The sequence below is a fragment of the Phallusia mammillata genome, chromosome 2, assembly GCF_965637545.1.
Source record: "Phallusia mammillata chromosome 2, kaPhaMamm4.hap1.1, whole genome shotgun sequence".
NCBI lineage: Eukaryota > Metazoa > Chordata > Ascidiacea > Phlebobranchia > Ascidiidae > Phallusia > Phallusia mammillata.
In genome coordinates, this window is record NC_137253.1 from 19,753,154 (window position 1) to 19,776,196 (window position 23,043).

General features: G+C 37.3%; 2 protein-coding genes across 6 annotated transcripts; both read left to right on the forward strand.

The window, feature by feature from the left end:
- Positions 1 to 208: 208 nt before the first annotated feature.
- On the forward strand, positions 209 to 1,883 carry LOC145212326 (regulator of G-protein signaling 18-like). 2 transcript variants are annotated; one of them, XM_080080418.1, is made up of 5 exons: positions 209 to 453; positions 538 to 728; positions 927 to 979; positions 1,110 to 1,273; positions 1,555 to 1,883. In XM_080080418.1, exons 1-5 carry the CDS (start codon positions 373 to 375, stop codon positions 1,771 to 1,773), a joined length of 708 nt encoding a protein of 235 aa, XP_079936544.1. In that variant the 5' UTR covers positions 209 to 372; the 3' UTR covers positions 1,774 to 1,883. The 2 variants fall into 2 exon arrangements, with proteins under 2 accessions (XP_079936544.1, XP_079936545.1); XM_080080419.1 differs by having other exon boundaries at positions 541 to 728.
- Positions 1,884 to 2,633: 750 nt separating this feature from the next.
- On the forward strand, positions 2,634 to 23,039 carry LOC145213523 (protein unc-80 homolog). Of its 4 annotated transcripts, none has more exons than XM_080081833.1 (63): positions 2,634 to 2,767; positions 2,972 to 3,020; positions 3,092 to 3,248; positions 3,761 to 3,968; positions 4,336 to 4,467; positions 4,964 to 5,140; positions 5,621 to 5,739; positions 5,834 to 5,913; positions 6,034 to 6,180; positions 6,728 to 6,811; positions 7,066 to 7,180; positions 7,244 to 7,284; positions 7,435 to 7,674; positions 7,814 to 7,939; positions 8,168 to 8,327; positions 8,533 to 8,669; positions 8,739 to 8,867; positions 9,010 to 9,077; positions 9,134 to 9,298; positions 9,401 to 9,512; positions 9,699 to 9,822; positions 9,893 to 10,065; positions 10,139 to 10,315; positions 10,513 to 10,645; positions 10,715 to 10,855; positions 10,931 to 11,071; positions 11,430 to 11,797; positions 11,865 to 12,005; positions 12,071 to 12,132; positions 12,249 to 12,403; positions 12,841 to 13,022; positions 13,086 to 13,252; positions 13,414 to 13,571; positions 13,650 to 13,781; positions 13,898 to 14,038; positions 14,461 to 14,648; positions 14,917 to 15,072; positions 15,153 to 15,230; positions 15,331 to 15,510; positions 15,754 to 15,951; positions 16,079 to 16,199; positions 16,449 to 16,633; positions 17,048 to 17,176; positions 17,249 to 17,365; positions 17,439 to 17,530; positions 17,664 to 17,788; positions 17,848 to 17,983; positions 18,095 to 18,220; positions 18,993 to 19,083; positions 19,144 to 19,313; positions 19,440 to 19,548; positions 19,672 to 19,798; positions 19,860 to 20,030; positions 20,094 to 20,222; positions 20,438 to 20,578; positions 20,641 to 20,741; positions 20,983 to 21,145; positions 21,533 to 21,728; positions 21,832 to 21,895; positions 22,012 to 22,070; positions 22,154 to 22,270; positions 22,357 to 22,424; positions 22,636 to 23,039. In XM_080081833.1, exons 1-63 carry the CDS (start codon positions 2,664 to 2,666, stop codon positions 22,911 to 22,913), a joined length of 8,760 nt encoding a protein of 2,919 aa, XP_079937959.1. In that variant the 5' UTR covers positions 2,634 to 2,663; the 3' UTR covers positions 22,914 to 23,039. The 4 variants fall into 4 exon arrangements, with proteins under 4 accessions (XP_079937959.1, XP_079937961.1, XP_079937960.1 ...); XM_080081835.1 differs by having other exon boundaries at positions 20,653 to 20,741; XM_080081834.1 differs by having other exon boundaries at positions 7,438 to 7,674.
- Positions 23,040 to 23,043: the final 4 nt, after the last annotated feature.

Genomic DNA, 23,043 nt, shown 5'->3' on the forward strand with positions numbered 1-23,043 from the left:
TGGTCATAACGGGCATAAATGCCTTAACTTGCGCGTCAATACAACGAACAGGCAGGTCGTAACACTGATAAAGCGAGGGGCTAAACAGCTGTAAAAAGGACAAAGACATCCGAGACACGATAAGCGACATGAGGAAGGCGTGAAAACTTGTGATCTCCCGCCTGCAGATCGGCCCTCGACTGTTCTACCAATTACCTCATTGGCTTGCTGCTTGGAGGAAACTTGTTTTTAGCACATCATTTTAATTCCTTACTCGCTCGGACTAAAACGTTTTATAAATTGTTTGCCCTGCGAATTATCTGTCATTCAGTTCAGACTCGCTTAGACGAACGTTTTATTCTGTATAACCGTAGATTATATTGTAACAACGCAATGAAATGGTCAGCGTGCCCTGGAAGTTCAGTAACGTGTGGAGACACTATATCTACCTGCGATGAGTTTGTTTTTTGCCAAGTAAGTTTTACGAAGCACATTTAATAAGAAACAGTTACTGTATAGCTAGTTGGGAACAATCTAAAGCAATATAGTATTTCCAAGCAGGCAAAACCAGTGAGACCTCGCAAGCGTCGGCTTTCAAGGCCTTCCTCGTCGCTGTATCTCGGTATACAAGAACAACGGAAATACCGAGATGGATCAAAACAGTTTTCCACCAGATCAAATTTGGACGAAAGTCAAAAACCAGTTTCACATACCACCACCTTCACAAGATCGTCAGCGATTCGTGTGAGGTAACATTTTTCACTTTCTGCAATATCGGCAGTACTTAGCAGCACACATTAACATTTTTGTATAAGACTTCGTGTAAACTCCAGTTATGTGTATTGCCTGTATCGTCTTGTTACCAAACATTTGCTTACGAACCTCAAAGCAACGCGTAATTTTAAAAAGTGAAAATTTGATTCGGTTTTTGTTTAATACTTTTGCAGAAAACCGAAACCTCACCGCAATGCACATTTTGACCAGCTTCTAAACCATCAGCGTAAGTATTCACCACAAAAGTTGATACATGACTGAAAATAAACTGAGTTTTTTAAATAAATGATTGAACGGTTAAAGGCTGTGGAGTTTGGTACGTGTCATGTATATTGATCTTGAACCGTCATTTTCAGTTGGAGTGTCAGCGTTTCGTGGTTTTCTATCATCTGAGTACAGTGAAGACAACTTGAACTTTTGGTTGGAATGTGAACGATATCGAAAGGCAAACGATAACGAACTTGCTGTTTTGGGAAAGTATATCGTCGAAAAGTATTTGACACCCGGATCACCGCACGAGGTGTGTATAAATTATTGTGCAATTGTTTTGTGCCTATAAGTTTGCCAAAAATAGTGCAAAAAATACTGAAAACCACAGTGTATTTTTCAGAAACCAGAAATGTTACAATGCAATAGAATTTCTTGGTGTTGAGTACTAAATCTCGAGATTTACCCTCATTTATTTGCCTTGTATCTTACACTTCATGCCAGTTATCACAAGGTGTACATGTTTTAGGCTATTCAATAATCAACCGTAAAAGAACGTCTTACTATCCATTACGATTAGCTTTTATATTTCAGGTCAACGTGAACTTTGTGTCCCGACGGTATGCGCAGTTAAACGGTTTGGAAGGAAAACGAGAAGCATTTGATGTCGTTCAACAACACATATACCAGCTTATGAGCAATGACTCGTTTAGGAGATTTTCAAACGACTACGCTACGCTCATGCCGTATTTAAACTCCATAACCATGTTTTTACAAGATCCTGGTTGCCCAAACTTCTCTTCTTTATCGTAGCCTTCAGTTGTAATGACTTGTTTCAATGACTTGCACTTTATTTCGCTTGCAATCGATTGTTCGCTGTTCTTTGCTCAGGTATTGACCAATAAATCTCGACACCAAGCAAACCTTTTTCTCGCATCGTTTTCCGCCAACGGTCTTGAGCTTGCACACCATATGCCGTTCGTGTTGCGCGGCGGGTGGATAGCCAGATCGGAAAGGTTGCGTAAGAGATGTTTTTAATGTTTCTGCTAAGTTGAGCTTCGAGATAAGCAAACTTAGTTCGAAGATTTTTGCTTTGTCATTTTAAAGTCCGCGGTGTAGGCTACAGAGCTGTTTTTTTTAAATGCTGAGTGAAATGGAAGTTTGCCAGTGGCTTCATATCAGAATAGTGTAGCCTATGTCTGTTTATTTATTTTTGTTAAAAAAGTTGAAAGCGTAAAGGGGTTGTTTGGGAGTGGACAAAAACATTTATATTTAATGGTCTTGAAAATATAATTTCAGTAACTACAATCGAAGTTTGATTGACTAAATAATAAAAAAACGGCTTTAAAAAATAAAAAAGGTCATTTGTTTACCAGATGCAGTAATTTGATTTCCGTTAATTTGATTGCAGAAAAGCCCAGGGGAGAAGGAGAGACGTGTAAATCAATTATTTTCTGTTTCCGTCTCGACTAATTTAATAAAAATTGCTTTTCGCCTTGGTTAGTATAAGACAGTCAGTCGAGAGAGGTTATTGCCAAAGGCTTTTAGGAAGTTCAATTGCCCATGATTGTGAAGAAACAATCCACGATATTTTTAGTATTGTTTTAAACATACACTTGACATTGTAAGCGTCAAACTAATAGTAATGCTTGTGTTTTTTCTTAGACCTTCAGATATGAAAACTGAATGTTCGGCATAGAAAAATGTCGGAAAGACAAACATCGGACACCGATCAAAATGAACAGGCAATCCCAACACCTTCTCGAATGCCTCTGCCGATTCAATCGTTTCTCTGGCGACAAACCGAGTACGATCAATAATTTGCACTTTCCCTAATTGCATCAGCTTTCCGTTTCGATCAATGGCCAAACAATTTCTCCAGGCGCCGCCTGTTTACAGTTTCAAAACCGATCACTTTCGGCTGATCCAAAATAGTCGCGTGCCTATTTTAGCCTACAATAAAAGTTTGATCTCATAATGTCGTCAATATAGCTTTTTTTGTTTACTGCAGACCCTTCCTACGACGCAAAATCGGCAAACTATACGAAGCTTCGTGCATGGTAAATACTTAATACGTTTCCTCTTACTTAATGTGTTCTTATTACTTGCACATGTGTCAATATGTTTGCAGTCGTTTGAGCACGTCCTGGTTGAAAACAAACTACAAGGATTACCGCCTTCACTGAGTGGTGCGATCGAAAGCATTACACGCTGCGAGCTCATTGATGCGTGTCTTCCGCACGTGATGCATTGCGCTGCACTGCTCATCTCTAATCGAAACAAACTGGGTTAGTCCGTACCAGAAGGCCAGCACACCTGTTTTAGGTCGATGTAATACGTGATTTAAAATAGATTTGTTTTTAATTGGTTGTGTTTTCTCACAGTTCAAAGCTGGGTCGCCTGGTAGGTTATGTAAGGATTGGTATTGCTCGATGCAAACCGGCATAAAATATTCATCGGTACATGAAGTGTTAGCGGATCGTATGTGGGTCGCTTTTAATAATAGTCGCGTTGTATCAGTCCATCATCAGTGGTTTACTTCCCATGGGACTGTCGACTGGCATATTACGCACAACATTTCTAGATTGGTATTCAAACTTGCCTTTGACGTTGTATTGCGCAACGACCCTGAAACAATCGTTAAACGCCTTTGTCTCGAACAGCACTTGTTTTTTATTCGAATGAGTCCTATTTGACTGTTTCGTATACCTTGACTAGTAAAAAGTGTATTACATACATTGACTAGTAAATTTTTGCACATACGCTACCACTAAAACGTGTATTGATGTCTGTTATCAAGGACAAGCCGATAAATTCGGAGTGCCTGCGACCAAACTGCTCCACACCCTGCATTGGATTTTTATCGATTTTGCCAACGAAAGCAATGACGACACAAACAGCTCGACAAATAATTGCATCAGCTTCGAAAATATTCAGCTCTTCGTCTATTTGTTTGCTCCCATACTGAACAGTCTTAAGGAAACCGACTTGACTTTTCGACTAGCAAGGTAACTCTTACTGATCCCAAAAAATCGTTTAGGTATTTAACAATCGCGAGTAAAACAAAGACGCAAATACACAATTTTATCAACGACGTCATCTATTATTCTGTTTGTAAAATAGGACTACATAAGAAAGTGTACGGTATTATCTGTACTAAGAAGATATAACATAAAAAATAACCTGCCCAAAAAAAGTTTATTACATTTTGAGGAAACTTTTATAAGAATGGCATTTGTAAGAATCTACTTAATAAATTATAAAAAAATATACAATATTTTTGGTCAGATTTTACATGACTTTCATTGCATAGGTCAAGCAAAAGTTTCCAAATGTGTTATTTCCGCTATAATTTATGGTCATTGTAATTTTCAGTGGACAGAAGATCTGGAAGCCATTATGGAATTTTGAACAACCAAAAGTGGAAACTTTTAATATTCCAATCAAAAAACGTACAAGTGGAAACTTGATTATAACGGTCACTCCCGCCGTTGAAACTCCCAAAATGTGAGAAACACAGGCCAAGACTTGTGCCGTATTGGTTTTCGTATTTTAAAACAAAGCTCACTTTTTGATTTTAGTAACAATATTATCTTCTGACATTGGTTATTTAAATCAGGGCTGTGCTTCCTTTATCACTTATTGTCCAATACGATTAATATGATTAGATCGCGGGCCGCACTTTAACATGCACCCCAACAAAAGTTGATTTACTTGTGTTGCGTACCATACCTTGAGTAAAGAGCTCCTACTAAAATATAGCTACCTCGCATTAAGTTAACACTTTCCAGTAAAATTCACAAGCGATCCTAGCTTCATTATATGGTCGCAAAAAGCTAGTTGAATCATTGATGTTTATGAAAACAAAAAAGGAAAATCGGTCGGCAGCACTGCATTCAAATAGCTTCATTTACACACACTCACATTGCATCATTGCATATTTGTTAATCTTAACTGGAGCTGTTTATATTTTATGGCATGTTTTAAAACAACGACATTTTAGTACACCATTTAAACGTACAACCGAAGAAACCGAACAACTGACCTTGTTTGATGTTGCTGTGCTTAATTGTTTGATGCACCAACGATGGTCGGAGGATGGCGTGCTTTGGGGAATAACTTACTTACTGAAAAAAGTTCAAAAATCTGCATCTTTGAAGGGAAGAGAAACAATACACAGGTAATTTCATATTTTTAAGTGCATCTTTTCCAAAACACACCGCAACTTATTTACAATGGGTTTTCTTTCCTGAAGGGGGCAGATATTGTTTCTGTTCGTGTTACTTGAAACCTATTCAAAATTACAAAAATTACAATTTGATTCCGGATGACCAATCCGTTCAGCCACACGCCCCAAATAAATGTTTTTTAAAGGACTATTTTTACTAAAGCACATGTTCCAGACTTTATTGGTTGTTGCATTGTTAAGTATTTTAAATCATTTTGTGACGTTTGGTTGGACTATATATAAATTGGGAATGTGCAGGAAAGTCACCATTTTTAGTTTATGATTTACGTTAATGAATTTATAATCAATCACTCGAGTTTTATGGTGCTTGAGAACTGATTCCATTAGAATACGGGGCATTGGCACTGTATAAAAGCAGTGTTTGTTAGCTGGGTTCTCGCTAACATGAGATTTTTTTGTGATGCACTTCAGATCTTCACATCGACGTTGCAATTCTCTTATCAACCGAAAGACGGAATCGCAACTTGGATCTAAAAAATCGATCGCAATTCTTTCTCCACAAAAAGAGATATCTTCAGGTTTTGCAGAAGGTTTGCACAATTGCCCTAATGAATATATGAATGGATCATTAGGGACAATTTCTTTGACAAATTTAGACAAAAGAATCCAAAATTCTTTTTTAAGGGGGAACGACCACAAATACTTCACCTGTGTACCTTAAAAAAAGAAGCTTAACAAGAGAGAAATTCGGTTTGGGAAACACGGTATTTTACTACTAAGATACATATGTGGTTATATATATTTTTCTCTTGTTTGCCGGCAAATGTACATAAAAATGTTGTATATTCCAATAAAAAATAATGAAAGACCTTTGTGTTTGCCAGAAACGGACATCGTTTAAGCCGTCGTTGTCTAAAGTTCGTTCTACTCCGATTGTTTCTATGGGTAATCTTAACAAAATACGAAAGTTTGCTTCTTCATCTGTACGTCGGTTATCAGTTACAGCAATAGGTTCCAAACTGACGTCACAAGTAAGTAATCCTGTACATCAGAAGTAATGCACCTTTACGCAATTGACGCCCGCATCACAGGTCCTAGTTCACAACGACCGCGCTCGTCTCCATGTTTTATGTTTTTGAAGGACTGCTGCAAAGAAATAGGATTTATTTCATAATATTCCATCTACTGGTGCTTGAAAGTCCAGATTGATTTCTAACCTTCTCCGTAGTCTGAAATGGACAATTTGCCATTTAGACTTAACTTTATTTATTACCGTCTATATTGTTGTCATGTTTGTGTGCTGTTTTGCGCTGTTTATTGCAAATAATTAAGTTAATCGATGTTCAAAAAGTCTGACGCATATTGCAGTAATATACATTCCCAGTCGCACAAAAACCATTCTAAACACTTTTGAAGCTGGCAAAAAAGTTTTATTGGATTACCGACTGCCATTATATATTTTAATGTACATGTCGTTAACGGCCGCAAAATTAGTCTCCGCGGCCCCAGGTTGTGCATCCTTGTTGTAAATGGCATATTTTTGTTGACGTATTCGCCAATTTAAAACCATTTTTGCAGGAAAATGACAATCCGCCATCCTACAGCAGTATTTCGTACATTCCGAGCTCATCTTTAAATGAAGGTTGGAGAGATCGTCGCAAAGTAAGCTGCATGTTATCTTGTCAACGTCTTTTATTAATCCGAATAGCCTTTTTGACATACCGGCAAAGATTGTATTTTCATTTATTATTGTAAGGCCAGCTTGACATCACAAATTCTCTTATTTTAGCATCAGATAATGGTTGTTGATATCTTAACATTGAGAATAACTTTTGTGCAGTTAAATACGTTTGTATGCCTTCGTATTTTATCCTGTTTTTTTTGTTATTTTGTCCACGTTTATTTTGTTGAGTCAGACAAGCACTGGAGAATTTTCACTTGGGCCATCAGATGGACTACCAAGTTATAGTCAAGTGCAGAAGTTGAACACGGCCGGCTGTTCGTCAAACAAATCAGGTGCTTTTTTTCAAGGTTGGTGTTTTTCATTTGTCTTGGAGTATTTTTTTGAAAACTTATTTCTACATATATGTGCAGTTGGATCCAACACGGAAGAGCAAATGAGACAAAGAATTAAGGTAACGAAAGTGCACGTTGTTACAATACAATACTTAAATCTTCTTTCACTGCAGTGTTTCAGTGAGGTTGATTCGTTGTTTTTTTGTCTTTTGAAAACAAGTATCGCAATACGAAATGCAGAATGTCAAATAAATCAAATGTTTTTTCAGCAGTCACCCATGGAAAAGAAGTGGACTTCAGACACCTGTCTAAACTTTCAGGACAACTTACATGGAATTTCAGGAGTTGGCAGGTTTCATTACACTGGCGAAGATGGTGGGATTCGGGTTGACGTCATGCTTTCTGTGCTTAATTTGGTTGTAAGCAGAAACCCGGGAGTTCGTTTGCTCGATGTCTGTCTGCAAATACTCGACTGTCTTTTCCAGATGCGTATTTTTGCCAACACTGAGGTCAGTGATAAGAAAAGCAAAGAATACATTTTTGTAACAGTTTAATTTCTTTGTGAACAATGCGGTAGTTTTTGTGTGGTTTCTCTAATAGTTTCTGTTGAATGTTTAAAATTATTGTTGTCTTTTATTGGCATTATAGGGATCATCTACAGTAAACGTAAAACTTTTACGGATTCTTCATGGTCTCACGCGCCAACTTGGATGTCTAAACGGATGCACACGATCGGGCCACAGAAACACATCGAGTGATAAGCTTCGAACAACTGTAAGTTGCCGAGAAACATAACATGTAATAAACATTGTACCTAGTTATGTATGTGTAAAGCTTCTTGTGTAAAATGGGAAAAGTTACCACCTAAAAACTCCACATTAGCAACTTCTGTTAAACAAATATATTTGCTTCGGTAAATTTGGGGGATAGTTACAGTATAATGTACACATAATCGTTTTTTGTGTACTGTTGACTTGTTTTTGATCACGTTTTTATGTTTAGACGCGGCTGATGATTACCAATATATTTTCAATGCAACGCGACGCGTTTTGCAATTATGTAAAAGAAGTTATTAGGAGTCGACCTCTCTCAGAAACAATGGATTTCCTACATCCATTGCTTGCTTACTGTAGTATAGATGTTAACAATTGCGAAGTGGGAGGTAACTGACTAACGTTTTTGTACGAATTTTTGCCTAAGTCCACTTTGTTTATAACATGCAAAAAAGATCTTCACTTTTTTACCAAACTTTCCATTACTGTCATATAGTGCTTCTGCAAAAATACGAAGTAATACTATAATGTTATTTTTTTCCTCACAGAAACATCGTGCTTAAATGTTTGATGTGTTTTACTTCTGCTGTTTAGATTTAAATGACGAGATCCTTTGTGCAAATGCTGCCGCCAAAACCTTGTTGGAAGATGTTGTTGTGAAAACAACTTTTCGGGATGTCGTGGAAAAATGCATTCAACTTGGTAACAAAATGTACAGTAGTGAAAACAAGGTAAAAATGGTCTCTGCTCTCACACTATAGTTATTTTACTTAGTCATTGATGTTTCCATTACCTAACAGAGCTTATATGAAGAAGTTCGACATCTCGTACAGTTTGTACGCGTTCGTCATCCATCAGCTTTTAATCAAGTGCTACTCACAGTTATGTCAGTTCCAATGCGAAAGCGCAGGCAATGGCTAAAGGAACAGGTAGGTTTGTAACTTACAAAGCCATGCGTTTGGTCTTCATTGTTTATTTTTTCTACCTGGTATTTATATTTCGTTGAAAATAAGATTTACCGTCTACGCCAAACAGAAAAATGTCCAGTAAACGCTTTTTAAAACTGTCTAGGAACCAAAAAAGACCCAAAGAAATGAATCTATCGATACCAACACACCTTTGTCAACACGTGCATTCAGGTACCGCAGCACCATTTGAAAACTATTTTTGTCATTAATCAACGAATGGTGTGTAGGCGTGGCGGAATTGATTTGGCTTCAAGTCCGTTGTTGCAAAAACGCCCAGATAAAAGAAACTCAAGCAAAGCCAGTAGCATATTTCGCCTGAGCATGGAATTTCTTGACCGCTCCCCAATGAGCAGTCATGCTGTTTCCCCTGGAATAACAACATCGAATTTTTCGTAAGTGTTTTTGATGTGCTGTTAGTTTAACATGTGGTTAAATCAGTTTTTGATCGCAATAAAGATTATTAGTTGAGAACGTTACCTTTTTTTGCTTCGCAGAATGGTTCAGGATTTATCGTCGGATGAAGAAGACCTAAATTTTCGACCTTCATTTGACGCTGACAGAAAACGATTTAATAAAATCGGTAGCATTTTTAAAATGAAAACTCAGGTTGGTTGGCTTAAAATCTGCAATAAATATGTAATGTTTTGAAAGTAAATGCTTGAAATGCCGAAAACTGTGCAGTTATTTATAAGTTGATGATACCCGGTAGAAGTATAAAGGACGTTTAAAACTATACGAATGTTTTTCCAAGAGACAGCATGCGGACTTTAAATCGTTATTTTTTTATCTCAGAATCGAACTTTTCTTCAAACAGAAAACGAGGACGACGTGAATTCAACATTTTTTTCTCGTATGATTAAAAAGAAAATGACTAAAAAAATGGAAAAAGAGGAAGACATAGAATTCGATTCATTCAGTATGTATTTAATAATTTGCTTTTATGCATACGAATGTGACTAGCTTTTCAACAAACAACATTATTGCAGAAGCGCCTCTATTTGCTCAAAAATCGGAAAACAAAGCTGCTGTGAAAGAAAGTGAATTTACTGTAGACGAATTTGACATTTCAAATGGTTTACAAATTCTTCGCTTTCTGATGGACTGTTGTCCGCCGGGAACTGTTCCTGAGCCTAATGTACTGGGATCGGTCATGGGATTGGTACATTGTTTCTCTTTTTTGTTCAGATACTTGACTACAACAAACGAAAACAAAACTATACATGCTTTTAAAGGAATCGCCGATTATTTCGCGGGCCGCCGTATTTATGCAGTGTGCCAACTTTGTTGAGAATTGTTCGAACAGCGCCTGGCCCCATTGGATGAAAAATCGGATAATGCAAAGCAAGCGATGTCACAAAAATGCAAAGTTCTATACTACAGGGGCTAAATTGTTTCATCAATGGGGAGAGGTAACAATATAAATTAGTAATCTGACAAAAATACTTTGAAAATGTACCCATCCACAGCGTACACGTACAAACTATATTAACAAAATCTAAATGCAAATACATACAAGTTACCAAATAACATCACGAAATGCTGTCAATGAGATGTTGCGGGAAATGCAATATTGACGTGTTGTCATGAGTCTGTGTGTTAACAACAGACCGTGTCTTCCTTTCTGGAGAAAGTTCTGGCCGCCAACAACGACCCAAAAACGGTTTTAGGCGATGTTCGAAATAAAGAGGATCAACGACGCAACTATGATGAAGATTTGAAGGAAAACTTTCTTTACGACAGTAAGGATAACTTTACGTAGTATATAGAAAAGTGTTATATATTAGACAATTTTTTTTCTCGATTAACAGTGCGAGTGAACGACACTGGAAAAAAATGTCCGATGGCGCTGTCCATGACTGCAACAGACTTGCTTTATCAGATCACTGTCTTTTTACGAGATGTCTATCCTAGATTACCACATCAAGAACAAATTCACGGCAGGAGCACAGGTGAAAATAAGTTTGTTAGAAACATCAATAAGGTTTTATTTCTTCGTGTAACCGAACAGCGCTTTTTTGTTTTAGCTTTTGACAACTCGTCTGGTCTCATTGTGGTTCCACAAATTAAACCTTTGGAATCACCGTGTAAAAAAACTATTAAGTTTTCGGATAATCTTGATCAACAGTTTAACATAAGCACTGAAACATTAAAGGTTCCAGTACAAGGTCAGTTTATTTATTTTTGTTGCGGAAAAACGATCCAGACTTTTTACAATATTGCTTAAGTTATAACATTATGTGTTGCCTTTTATTTCGGTTGTCGGCCAAGTTTTGATAAATTGTTTGATCAATTGGAGTGATGATTTGTTGGAGGATCCACCCGATGGTTAGCTGTCATTTTAACGTTTTTCATATAGCTGATCAGTCCCATGTAGAGTTTGTAGTACATATCCTTGCGAAGTACATCCCATCCAGTAAAAACCTTAATCTATATTGATAATTAAGACAGGATTATCTTTGAGACAACCTATGGGTCGATTAGTACAATGAATTTTAAGGCAAAACTAATTATTATATTCTTCAGAAATACCACGTGATGTGTCTGCGGACAGTGGAGTTTTAAAATCTAGCGTAGCAGCAGCAACTCGTCGTACAAGCACTTGTAAAACCGATACAAGTGAAGGTACTTCCAAAGTTCATGCGTGTGCAACCAGCAGCAGCACATTCAGTGCTAACATGCTTACTGTGCCAACCAACAACCTCTATTTGGGAGGCAATTTCTCGCCGTTTAGCTCTTGCAGTCGCCTGTCCTTTGGCAGCACCATGTCGCTTGGCAACAGTTCAACTTTGTCGGAAAACAGGGATTCAAGAGACACTAACGCGTCAGCGATAACACATAGCCCGACACCAAAGTCTGAGGTCACTTGTGTTGATAATCTACCGTGGGTTAAGGTACGTTGGGTTGCCAACATTTCGAAAAACGTTTTGCCATTTATGACATATAAACGTACATTTCCAGGTCATGTTGGCGTTGACCAACCAACAAAATTTTTTGTGTGATCACATGGATTTTTGCCATCCCTTTTGTCACCAGCGTCTCACCCGGTCTTGCAACCGATTGATTAACGCCATTCACGAATCTGTTGCGAACTCGGACAAGGTAAATTATAAATAGTGTTTATTGCTATAATGTGTACATGACCCAATTTCTTTTGTATTTTGCAGCAAACGGATACTTGGGAACACGCATTTCGCGATGAACAGAGTTCAACCACCGCCTTTACCACGTAAGTTGCTTAAAAAAACAATACAGACAAGGTAGGCAGTTTTTTTATATTAAGTGAAACCATGTTATACAATTTAGCATCTACGACTGGTGTCATGTAGCTTTTGGTTTCTTCAGGTATCTTAAAAACCGAGCTTCTGTTTTGACAAAAGTTCCTCTTTCTGTTCTGCTGAAAGCTGTAACACTGCTTACTGATGAGCTTTTGGTTGACACTCATGCACTTTGCTGGGAAATTATGTTGGATGGCAGCAAATGCATTACCCAAGTCGCAGGTATTCTGTAACCAGACAATAATTAAGTAATTTGTTTAAACATGCATCGTTATTTAAAGGCAGGAGAAATCTCATGGGTTTTAACATAAAAATGTACGAAAACATTGTGCTTAATTCAATTTCAATATAGGGGATTTGGCACGCTTTGAAAGGGAAGGAATTAGTTGCACAAACTACACTATAATAATTGCGTGACCGGTCAGTGGAAGGCCAAGCATTGGCCGTCAAGTCATTAAGATACCCAACATTGGCGGAAACATATTTTGGTGCTTGCATTTTTTTGCTTGGTGATTCCATATTTACCATATTTAAAAGAATATGTCCGATGCACAAAGCGAAACGCTTTCACTGAAAAGTTTAACTTTGAAAAAAATCTCACCTACCATCCCATTTTACATGATGTTTTTGAAGGCTTTAATCGTTCTCCTTATTTGCAGCTTCTCTCTTTTTACTATCCGCCTACCGTATTCCGGATGAAGTTCAGTCTTGCATTGTGGGAGATCTATATCACATTAACCCGCACAACCGAGTCCGAGCACTTCGCAAATTGCGAGTTTTGTGGGATTGTCGATATTATGTGTGGAAAAACACCGAAGTAAAAGCTAGACAAACATACAAAGTATTGGATCATTTATTAGTTTGGTCACACATGCTTCCATTTTTATGACTACTTTTGTTGCAGATGAACGTTCCCTCCGCATCGTTTACTTTGTCTCATAATGACCTGGGGTTAGCGACAGCTGTGATACCAGATCCACCGTGGGTATCCAACATTATCAACATTGACAAGATTTTGGCTCAAAACAGTTCCTCTGCTCAAGGCGCCGCATTTTTAGCCACAGATACGCTGTAAGTATAAACAGTTTTTTTAAGAAATGAAAAAAATGTTTATCTTTTCAATGTAAATGGATGATCACTTCGTTTTTATGTAAATTGTCCAACAAATACTGATTTCTTTTTTGTTGGCGAAATGTTCTTTGAAACGAACATAACTGTGTTTTGTTTATTAGGTCTCATTACAAAGAACAACAACTGAAAAAGTTGTTGCAGCGAGAAGCTGAGCAACGGACGATTGCACGCAGTAAATTTCACCTGACTGATGTACCACTTACACAAACTATCCTCGCTGAAGTACGGAAGAAAGTTAACACAGAGGAACTTGAGGATGGTAAACTTCTACAAAAACAAATGTCCAACAATGTTTTAAAGTTTTTGTTCAACCGAGAACCTTTTTTTGAATGAGTAGAAGCGGGTAATTGCTCAAGTCGACGTTTGTCAGCTCGTCTTCCTAGTCTGGGTTCGAGCACAATGACTGGTGATTCGCGTCGGGAAGATTGGAAACGCCACAGCAGAACGAGAATTAACAACCTAGAAGAAAGTATGATTACAAATCCAGCCTAATATATACTTTTTAATTGTTTTTAAACCTGTGATTATAAATACCCACTAATGAATACTTTTCAATGGTTTTCAAACCTGTGAAATTTGCCACAGACAGCCAAGAAAATATCTACAGAGTTGACCACGTGTCCCCTCTCCCGTTTTCTCCAGCCTATCCACCATGTATTGCTGCTTGCTTACCAACAGTTCTGCAGCTTACGTCGGATGTTTGCATGACGAAAGAAAAACAGTCTGGCAAGTATTTTGTTGCACAGCGTCAAATTTGACAAATATGAAAAATAAGAAACCATGTTTGTTATTTAGGAAACACAAAAAAAATTTCTGCATAAATTTCTGCAATATGTTTTGACCATCAAAAATGGAAAATACATTTACACAGCAACTCATGTAAAGCCCAAAACAAGCTAAATATCGATAGGTGGCGCAAAGATTACCTAAACCTATTTATAGGGGTATTCCGGTAAAAAAAATGATAAAAGTTGGACTATTTGGGTTAGGGTAAGGTTTTGTAAAAAATATTACATTAAAACCAACTTAAAACTTATCAAAATATAGATACTGACACTACCCTTGTGTAACCGCTGAATTAAAAATTCAGCTCTTTGCGCCACCTGTCAAAAGTAGTTCTACACACAATAGTGGCCTTTGCAATTTAGTTGGAGATATTGCTCGGAACTTGGTGACGTCATGTCTGAGCGAAGATGCGAGTTTGTTTCTACGTGGAGTCTTGGAGAAGATGACAGCTAAAACAGATCAATTTTATTCGCTTTGGGTTTTACGAAGGCTTCCCAATATACTGCAGGACATTTCTCCACCCATCGCACATGTGCTATTTAGTCATCTGGTAAGCTATAATTTTGCGGACGGAACGATATTAGACGTTCGTTTATCATCCATTAAATTTTAAAAGTGTGCATAAATTTCAATCAAAAATCAGGTTCAATAGGACGTAAGTCGTGAAGTATAGTTTTGAACTCACTACAAACAGTTGCTTCTATGATTATTTTACAACCGAACAAATCTGACGGATATTACTGATAACATAGCATTTTGTTGCTACAAAAATATTTGTGTTTCATTTTCGTTCGTCAAGCAAATGTTTTTTTTACAAGGTTGAAGGCATTCTCCACTATAATCGCTTAGCAACCACTAACGAAGACCTCATTACATCAGCTCTTCTCGCAATGACGTCACTGATTCCTTCCATCCAAGCGATTGACTTGAAGACACTCAAACTTGCTCTAAGAAAGGAACAAATTGACACACAGGTGTGTATTTATTTATTTATTTATTTATTAATAGTTGTATGGATTTTTAGTCACATTTTTATAACCGCGCTCTTATGCAGATATTGATAACAGCGGGCATACCTGGTGCTAAGAAACTAACCGTTTGGAATCAAGGAGATTATTATATGCCTACCCAGGTGGGTTTTCGGCTACTGTATCAATAAAATTTGAACTATGTATATCGTAAAAAACTTAGTTTAATGATAAATAGTGAGACTCAAACTTGTTTTTTTGCAGATTGAAGTAACCGACACCAGCACATTTGACTCGGTGTTGAGAGAAGCGTTGATTTCAATCGACGTTCCTGAATCGGATCACAGAAAGTACCAGCTGTTTGACCGTCGGAAAAACCATATACTTTGCAGACATTGCTATGTTCGCGACTTTTACCAGTTTCGTAAAGCTGTTTACCCTGAGGTATGCAATATACACGACTTTTTGCGGAAATTAAGCAAAAATTTTTAGGCTGTGTTGAACAAAAATGCTTTAACAACTTTTTTTGTAACAAATTAAACAATCTTGGTGGAACTCAACACCAACTGCGTTTCGAGCATTGAATTGTATTAGTTACGATATCGTGCCTTTGCTCTTCAATGTTGTGGGGTTGTGGGTAAAACATTTATTGTATATATTACCTAAATGTATGGTATGCTTTTGCAGTTAAACTTAGTGCAAATGGATGAAGATGAAGGCACTGAGTTAATGACGGATCGTGTCATCTCACTGAAACTTGCCGAAATCGCTCGTCTGAAGTTCGTTATTTCAGCGCTTTGTCACCAGAAGAGCACCGTGGATCAACAACTCAACGCAACTTTTATACAAGATGAGCTTAACAAACTCTGGTCATTTCCCCGGAAGGTAAAAGTTTGCGGACAGCGCTGCTGAAAATTTCAACATGTTAACTGTAAAATGCTAGCATTCCATCAAATTTAAACTTAATGATCGAATGAGTGCCTGCATAAACAACAAATAAGATTATTTTTAGGCAATGGACGCAGAATTCTTTTTGTTTGACACGAAGCATGGTGACATCATTCGGCAGCTAGACGTGGTTCAAAAGTTTTACTGGGTTGATTTTGTCGTCACACTCTTCCTTTCGCTTTCAAGTAAGACGTTTTTTGGCAACTAAATATGCAAAGGATTTCCGAGTATACCTGTACTTTACAGTGCATATTCCTGTAAATTTTAGAAGGGATTTTCATGAAACTGTTCGTTCAGGTCTAATATACCCGTATTACTTGTTCACAACATCAAAAGCCGCTGATTAAAGGAATGATAGACCTTGAAAATGTTTGATGATTTTCAATGCCAAGCGGCAATGACGATCAGGTTTTAAACACACTTTTGAATTGCAGAGGATTTTCCGTGGGAAGAAGACCTTCTCTGTTTCATGCACGTGCTGAGCGCAAGCCTCGTTGTTCATTGCGAAGAACCTCCACTTCTTCGCCGATTTTCAGCCGCTGTGATTGATGTCATTGTGCACTTGGCCCACACCTTTACGTTGCCTGGATACAGTCTTATTTTACCATCTATGCTCTGTGTAAGTCAAAGGTTAAAAATTGAATAAGAGTGGATTTAAACTGTTATAGGACTTTTGATATAAAAAACAGCGAACAGAATGCTAAGTCACATTTACATGCTTTTTGAAAGTATAGAAGAAGAACTAAACGATAGTAAAGCATTTTAACTAGTAATTTTAAGGTTACAAATATGTTTTGCCTAATTTGTCAGCGTTTCATAAACCTTAAAATTAAAAGCAAATCTGTTAGAGAGGGTGTGTGTACAAAATTACATCTTTTAGCGCAGATGTTTCAACTATGGCTGTTGTCATCAACAGTGTAGTTTGTAAACTAAGCTTGAAACACGGGTATATATAAGCACTGTTTGTTTATTTTCTGACTCAAAAGAATTTGGTGTCAAGAAAATATTCATCTAAACATTTTTATTTGTACAGATCTACAGCAAACACCATGACAACGATCTTATCAGGTCGTGTTTGGAACTTGTCTTCAAGATGATGTTTAAAGTTCACAGACAACCGTTTATCTTGCAGTTATTTGCTAATGCTGCTCCACTGCTATCGGTAACTATACATTTCAATCTGCAACTTACTCCTTTACATAACATTATTTCGACTTATTATGCCACCTTTAAGGAGTTTAACTGGCTAAAGTTAACTGGTGAAAAGGATCCTAATGATCAACTTTCACATGAAGTGTTTTTTCAACTTTTGCTGGCGCTTCAAAATCCGTCTGAGATTGATCATTTGCAGGTTGGTCAAACGTTGGTTTAATTCAGGACAATACAAGGGTTATCTGTGATCAAACGTACACTCCTCGTTTCAGGTGATGAGTCTTGTCAAAGCGGAAAAGCCTCTAAAACCGGTTGACGAATGTCTAAGTGGGGTTGATTCAATTACTTTTGGCGACTATTTTCGGTACTTTGTCATTTATGTCGGTCCATCAAAATATAAACTTAATTGCATTTTAAATTACATATGTTTAAAGTATATCGTAGTATCATAGTCTTTTCAAAGCAAAACAGTTGTAACGCATAAAGATTTTTTACAGGTTGTGTATCACAGTGATAGCTTACCAACCAGAAACCAGCAGAACACTAGAAATGTTGGTTGTGATTAATAGCATTCTTCCCTGTTATCTCGATCATATGCAATCTACGATAACTCCTATGGAAGGTCAGTTTGATTGTATATTTACTGGTTGCAAACCTTTTTAATCCGGGGATGCTTTTTAGAGTATATGTCGCTGAATGAATTGTCTGTAAGCATCAGATTCCTGCTAACCAGTGTCGAAGTTCTCACGCGTACAATCATAACTGCATCACAACAACACTCTGAACAACCACAAGGAAGATCTCTACACGATCTTGGGTACATGCAAGCAAACGATTTGGGTTTTTATTTCCGCAAAAAAATCTTTTACTGTTGCAACATTTGGTTGAGCCTTGGAGTAGAGATAATTTATCAACTTTTTCATGTCAGGGTGATCGAGGAAGGTGTAGATAAGGAAGACAGTGGTGATGGAGGTCAAACAGCGGAGGAATTTGTTGCACCACGTGATGTGGTTCTTCAACTGTGCACAACATTTTACACACACACAAGGGGAAGGTATGTTGTAGTACTTCAAGAGTAAGAAAAAATACATCAGGGCTTCCCTCTGATATTTTGATCTATATGTTGATAAATCTTTCTCGGGCCTTACCTTATCTGTGAAATGTGAGCAAATATTTTTAAAAACCATATAACAAGCAATGCATAGGTACCAAGGCAAAAAAACGCAGTTTAATATTTTAAGTATATGTATTTGGGTTTCCATCTTTGTTTCTTACGCTCTTGGATTTGATTTAGCGACGTATTTGCAGTCACAAAATGACGCCCGATATTAAAAAACCCCAACCCCAGGGGTCGGTTACCCCTAACACGCAAGCCACGTTTGGCACTTCATGACACGCACAGTGATTTTCGAATCTATATTCAACTTGTTAAAATTAAATCTAGTACATCTTGAATTGTTACTGAGTGATCAACTCTCAGTTAAGTTTCAAATTTGAATTTCCACAGAATACAGATTTTAGAGCCAAGTCAAACCGATATTTCAGTCGCAGTTTGTTATAATTAAACCTATCACATCTATTGTTTTTGTAATAATTTAATAGTACTGAAAACGCAGTCTATACGTACGAATTTGTCTGCTTCCTGTTTACTGTCCAATTCAGCTGGTATAAATCATTTTTATGTCCAAAATTTCGTAACGCAAAGTCATTTTCATTTTGACAAAACTTAGGTACATTGGCAGGCTATGATGTTCGAATAGTTTACGATCACTGTCTTAAACTAAGAGGTTGGGCTACTGAGTAAGTTTAAAGTTGAATTTCCACAGAATGCAGATGTTGAAGCCAAGTCAAACCGAGGAATTTCTAAATGTCAAATCCCACATTAGACTTGCTGAAATTGCCAACTCGTTGCTAAAGGTAAAATCATGATATAAATTTGTCAGCAACAACAAGTGGTATTAGAACTTTGCAATTTAGTTACTTACTGACGAATCTGTGCCCACCATAAGTCTTGGCTTGGCTTATTACATCAAACGGATGTTACCCATCGTTGATTGGTCAATCGAGGCAGTACGCCCCGCCCTATTTCTTGTACTGAAACGACTTGATCGATTTTTCGGCAAGATCAGCAAAGTCTATTCGTTCAGGTACCAAGGAGATATTAAAGTGATTTGCTGTTTAAAAACTGTTTTAGGTAAAACACTACTTTGCATTAAACGTCAATACACAATAAATCTTTTTTGCATAACGCTGCACATTTTTTTCGATTGTAGACGCAATTTAGATTGGAGGACGGTTTCTATGATGGTTAGTGGTTTATGTGACCTTCTTGCTCGTCAACCAGCTGTATCTCACATCCCACACCTTAAAACATTTGTCAATGTAAGTTAATTTCTTATTGGCAGATAACTATTTTGTGGTCTAAATCAGTTAACATAAACGGAACATCAACACTCTTTACACAAAATAAGCAGATTTAGCAACCATATCATGTTTTTTTTTTAGATAAGCGCAACGATGCAAGCTGGGTCGAACGCTCCAGTGAGCAGCGAGGATTCCTCAATCAATTGTGGCTGCAAAACCAAACTAAACATTTCGGCAACTCTTACTCCTAATGTCATCAAACTTATCGGTATAATTAAAGCATTGAATTGCAGCAAATCAGATTTTACTGATTACGACATTGTTTGCAGTTCTTCAAGCCCAAGGGTTAGCAGATGGCTTCACTGTACAAGACATCATCAAACCTCTTATCGAGACAGAGAGAAAAATCAATTTGTTTTTGAACCTCATTATCCCCATCTGCTTTTGCGTAGTTGGGGAAACCCCTGTTCTGCCACACGCAAATGACAGTGACGGAAAAGGTACTTTGTGTTTATCTGTGATTGTGGGTTTTGTGATGAACATTTTTGGTAAAATTACTTCAGTGAAATGGAAGTTGGAGCTTCCGAAAAGCGACGTTGTGTTCATGATGAACCTTTGCATCGACGCCGTGACGGGAAAATATCGACGTTCGAGAGGCAATATGGCAGAACTGTTCCTTGCCACTTCTCCCTGTAAGTGTTAATAAAAATACAATGCAATAAATAATAAGCAAAATTGCTTCTTCTACATATTCCGGCAAGAGTTTCATTTCATAAATTAAAGTAAGCACAGCAAAGTCAAATGAGGAAATATAAAAAATATATATTGAGAAAAATAATATAAAATCAAAGGACTGAACAGTTTTTTTTCTTAGAAACTATATTTTGCCGTTTTGTAATCATTTTAGTGTCAAAGCGCCACAACGACACAGAAAACGAAGTGGCTTTGCTGACTCTTCGTGTTGTGATCGCTTGTTTTCATAAACAACTGCAGGGAGAATGGTACAACCTTGCCCAGAGTGTCAAAAACATAGCGTGCAAATACACAGGTAAATTTGGTTTTATGTAAATGTTTGCAACAAGAAACACTTACTTCACAACATACAATTAGAAATGTGTTCAGACGGATCTTCTCTCTGGTCGTTTATGATATTTGTGATGAAGTACAAGACACCTTTGGTTTTACATCTTAAACCATTTGTCCTACGTCAGGTCAGTCTTTTAAATGTATTTTTCAACAACTGCGCCCATATTAACTGTCACTAAATTAATCTTTGATAATACTTCCTGGAAAAACGGTGCAACTCATTTTCAGACACAAAAGTATTGGTTTAGTTTGCAATGTCCAAATGTTGAGTTTACAAATTGATCTTTTTTGTTACTTTTTTGTTCAGTTAAAAAATAAAACGAAGCAATGTTTACGGGGAAAATCAAATAGTGTGACTTTGTTTAGTTTATGAAGAGGAGGGTGGAATTGGCGGAGGAAGCTGCTCTAAGAAAATGTCTGCAAAACTGTTTGCAAGCAAGAAAATGTGTTCCTATAGTAATGACAGTGCTCATCGAAGACTTTGTTCGAGAGGCCCAGGAGTTGCGTCAGCTATGTCAACAACCAAAAGGTATGATTGTTTTTGCCTCTATATGACAACATTCTTCAAGGTGTTGATATTACAACTTTATGGACCATTTCCAGTGTTATGTTATCAATCGAAGTAGTAAGCCGACCCATAGTTAGGGCCCGAACCAGGCCGAACCCGATATTTTTGACCGAAGTCAACCCAAAAGTTACATTAAACAACGTAAAATTACGATCGTCAGGCCAAATCCAAGATTATTTTCTGCAAAATAGAGGCCGAACCTGACCCGAAACCATCCCGAACCCAAACGCGACTTGAAAAGCCCGGCCCGACTTACAACTCTGCTTTGAACAACCACATGCCTTGACGTGTTGATGTAATGACCGCTGGGCGTATTTAATTCTGTTTGAACTTTTTAAATTTAAATAGGTTTCAAACCACCGGTGTCTTTTCAAGCTTCGCCAGTTATTTCGCCTACGAATCTGGGCAATCAGGAACAGAACAGTTTTAAAGAACGATCTCGCCTGTCATCATTCCGTTGCGCAATTTCCTCCCTTCCCAAAAATCAAACTCACAATGATTCGATGGATGAAAATGCGATTGAGACAGACAAACTTCTTGCCAGGTATAAAAAAAATGTTTTGAAACAAGTGATTGTGTGCGAATGAAATTTAAATCTACTAGTTGCTTTAATTTGATAAAGAAAGTGATGATATTTCTTTAAACAGGCCAAACGAAAAAAATTTGCTTCCCAACAATGCTTCTTCAGCTGCTCGGTTATGGTCACAATTGGCAAGTTTCGTTCGTATATTCTCATAATAATCGTTAACTGTGTCTTCCTGTAGCTGAAAATATTATAGCATTGCATAATACAAGCTGTTGAATAAAGTTATTTTGTATGCATGTAGATGAGAAGTCGTTCAAACCGGGATGAAGCTAGTCATGAACCGAGTAACAAACTTGGCAGGTACATTACAACGAATAACACATTTCGGCATGACACTCTCCAATTCAATAATTTAGTTTCAATAAATATTCACTTTGCCGCAGAGGAAATATGTCGCTCACACCTAGCAAGGAAAAACCTTCGTCATCCAAACCCAACAGCATTCCCAATATCACAGTTGACATGTACGAAACACCGAAGAAGACATTAAGTGATGTCAGGTTCATGAAGATTTCTGGTTTTCTTTTATATTTTTACAGTTTATAGTTGCACGTAATTTGGAAATAAACTTTGGTTAACTTAACAGACAAGTTCCGTTGCCTGAACAAAGTGGTCCAGCTGAAAGTGTTTTGTTACAACAGGAATCTTCGAAGTGTAAGTTTTCTTAAGGAAACAGAAACTTTCTGTTAATTTGGCAAATTAAATTTTTATTTCTAATTTCACTTTAAATTGGTCTTTAAAGTACATTTGTGTATTCAACTTCCTGAGTGCTTACCAAAAAGCTATCTACAATAATTTGCATCATATATGCAAAGTACACATTGCATAATCATCATACTCATTGTTCTGTTTTTCTTGGTTTCAGCACCTAAACTACCCCAAAAAGAGAATAGCAAATCAAAAGTGGGCAAATTGACCAGTTTCAAAGCTACAAATAGTCTTTGCTCCGATTCATCGTTAGACCAAATGCCAGCTTTTAATCAGCGTGAAGACAGTGTCGCTGTCGTTAATGAAGAAACACGAAACTTCACATCCCTATCTATTGATGAAACCTTTGTTGAACGGCCACCAAGTGTTGCTTCATTTGATGATGCTAAACGGACTTTGCATAAACTTGTATTGAGATCTAGCTTTAGACGTTAGCTTATGTGTTATATTTGTCGATCTGTATACATTGCTTGTCTGCTGCTTTCCACCGTAGGCCTACCTATACGTTTCCGATCATTTCATATTTGTCATATTGTACCGATAATACATCGATCAACACTACGTT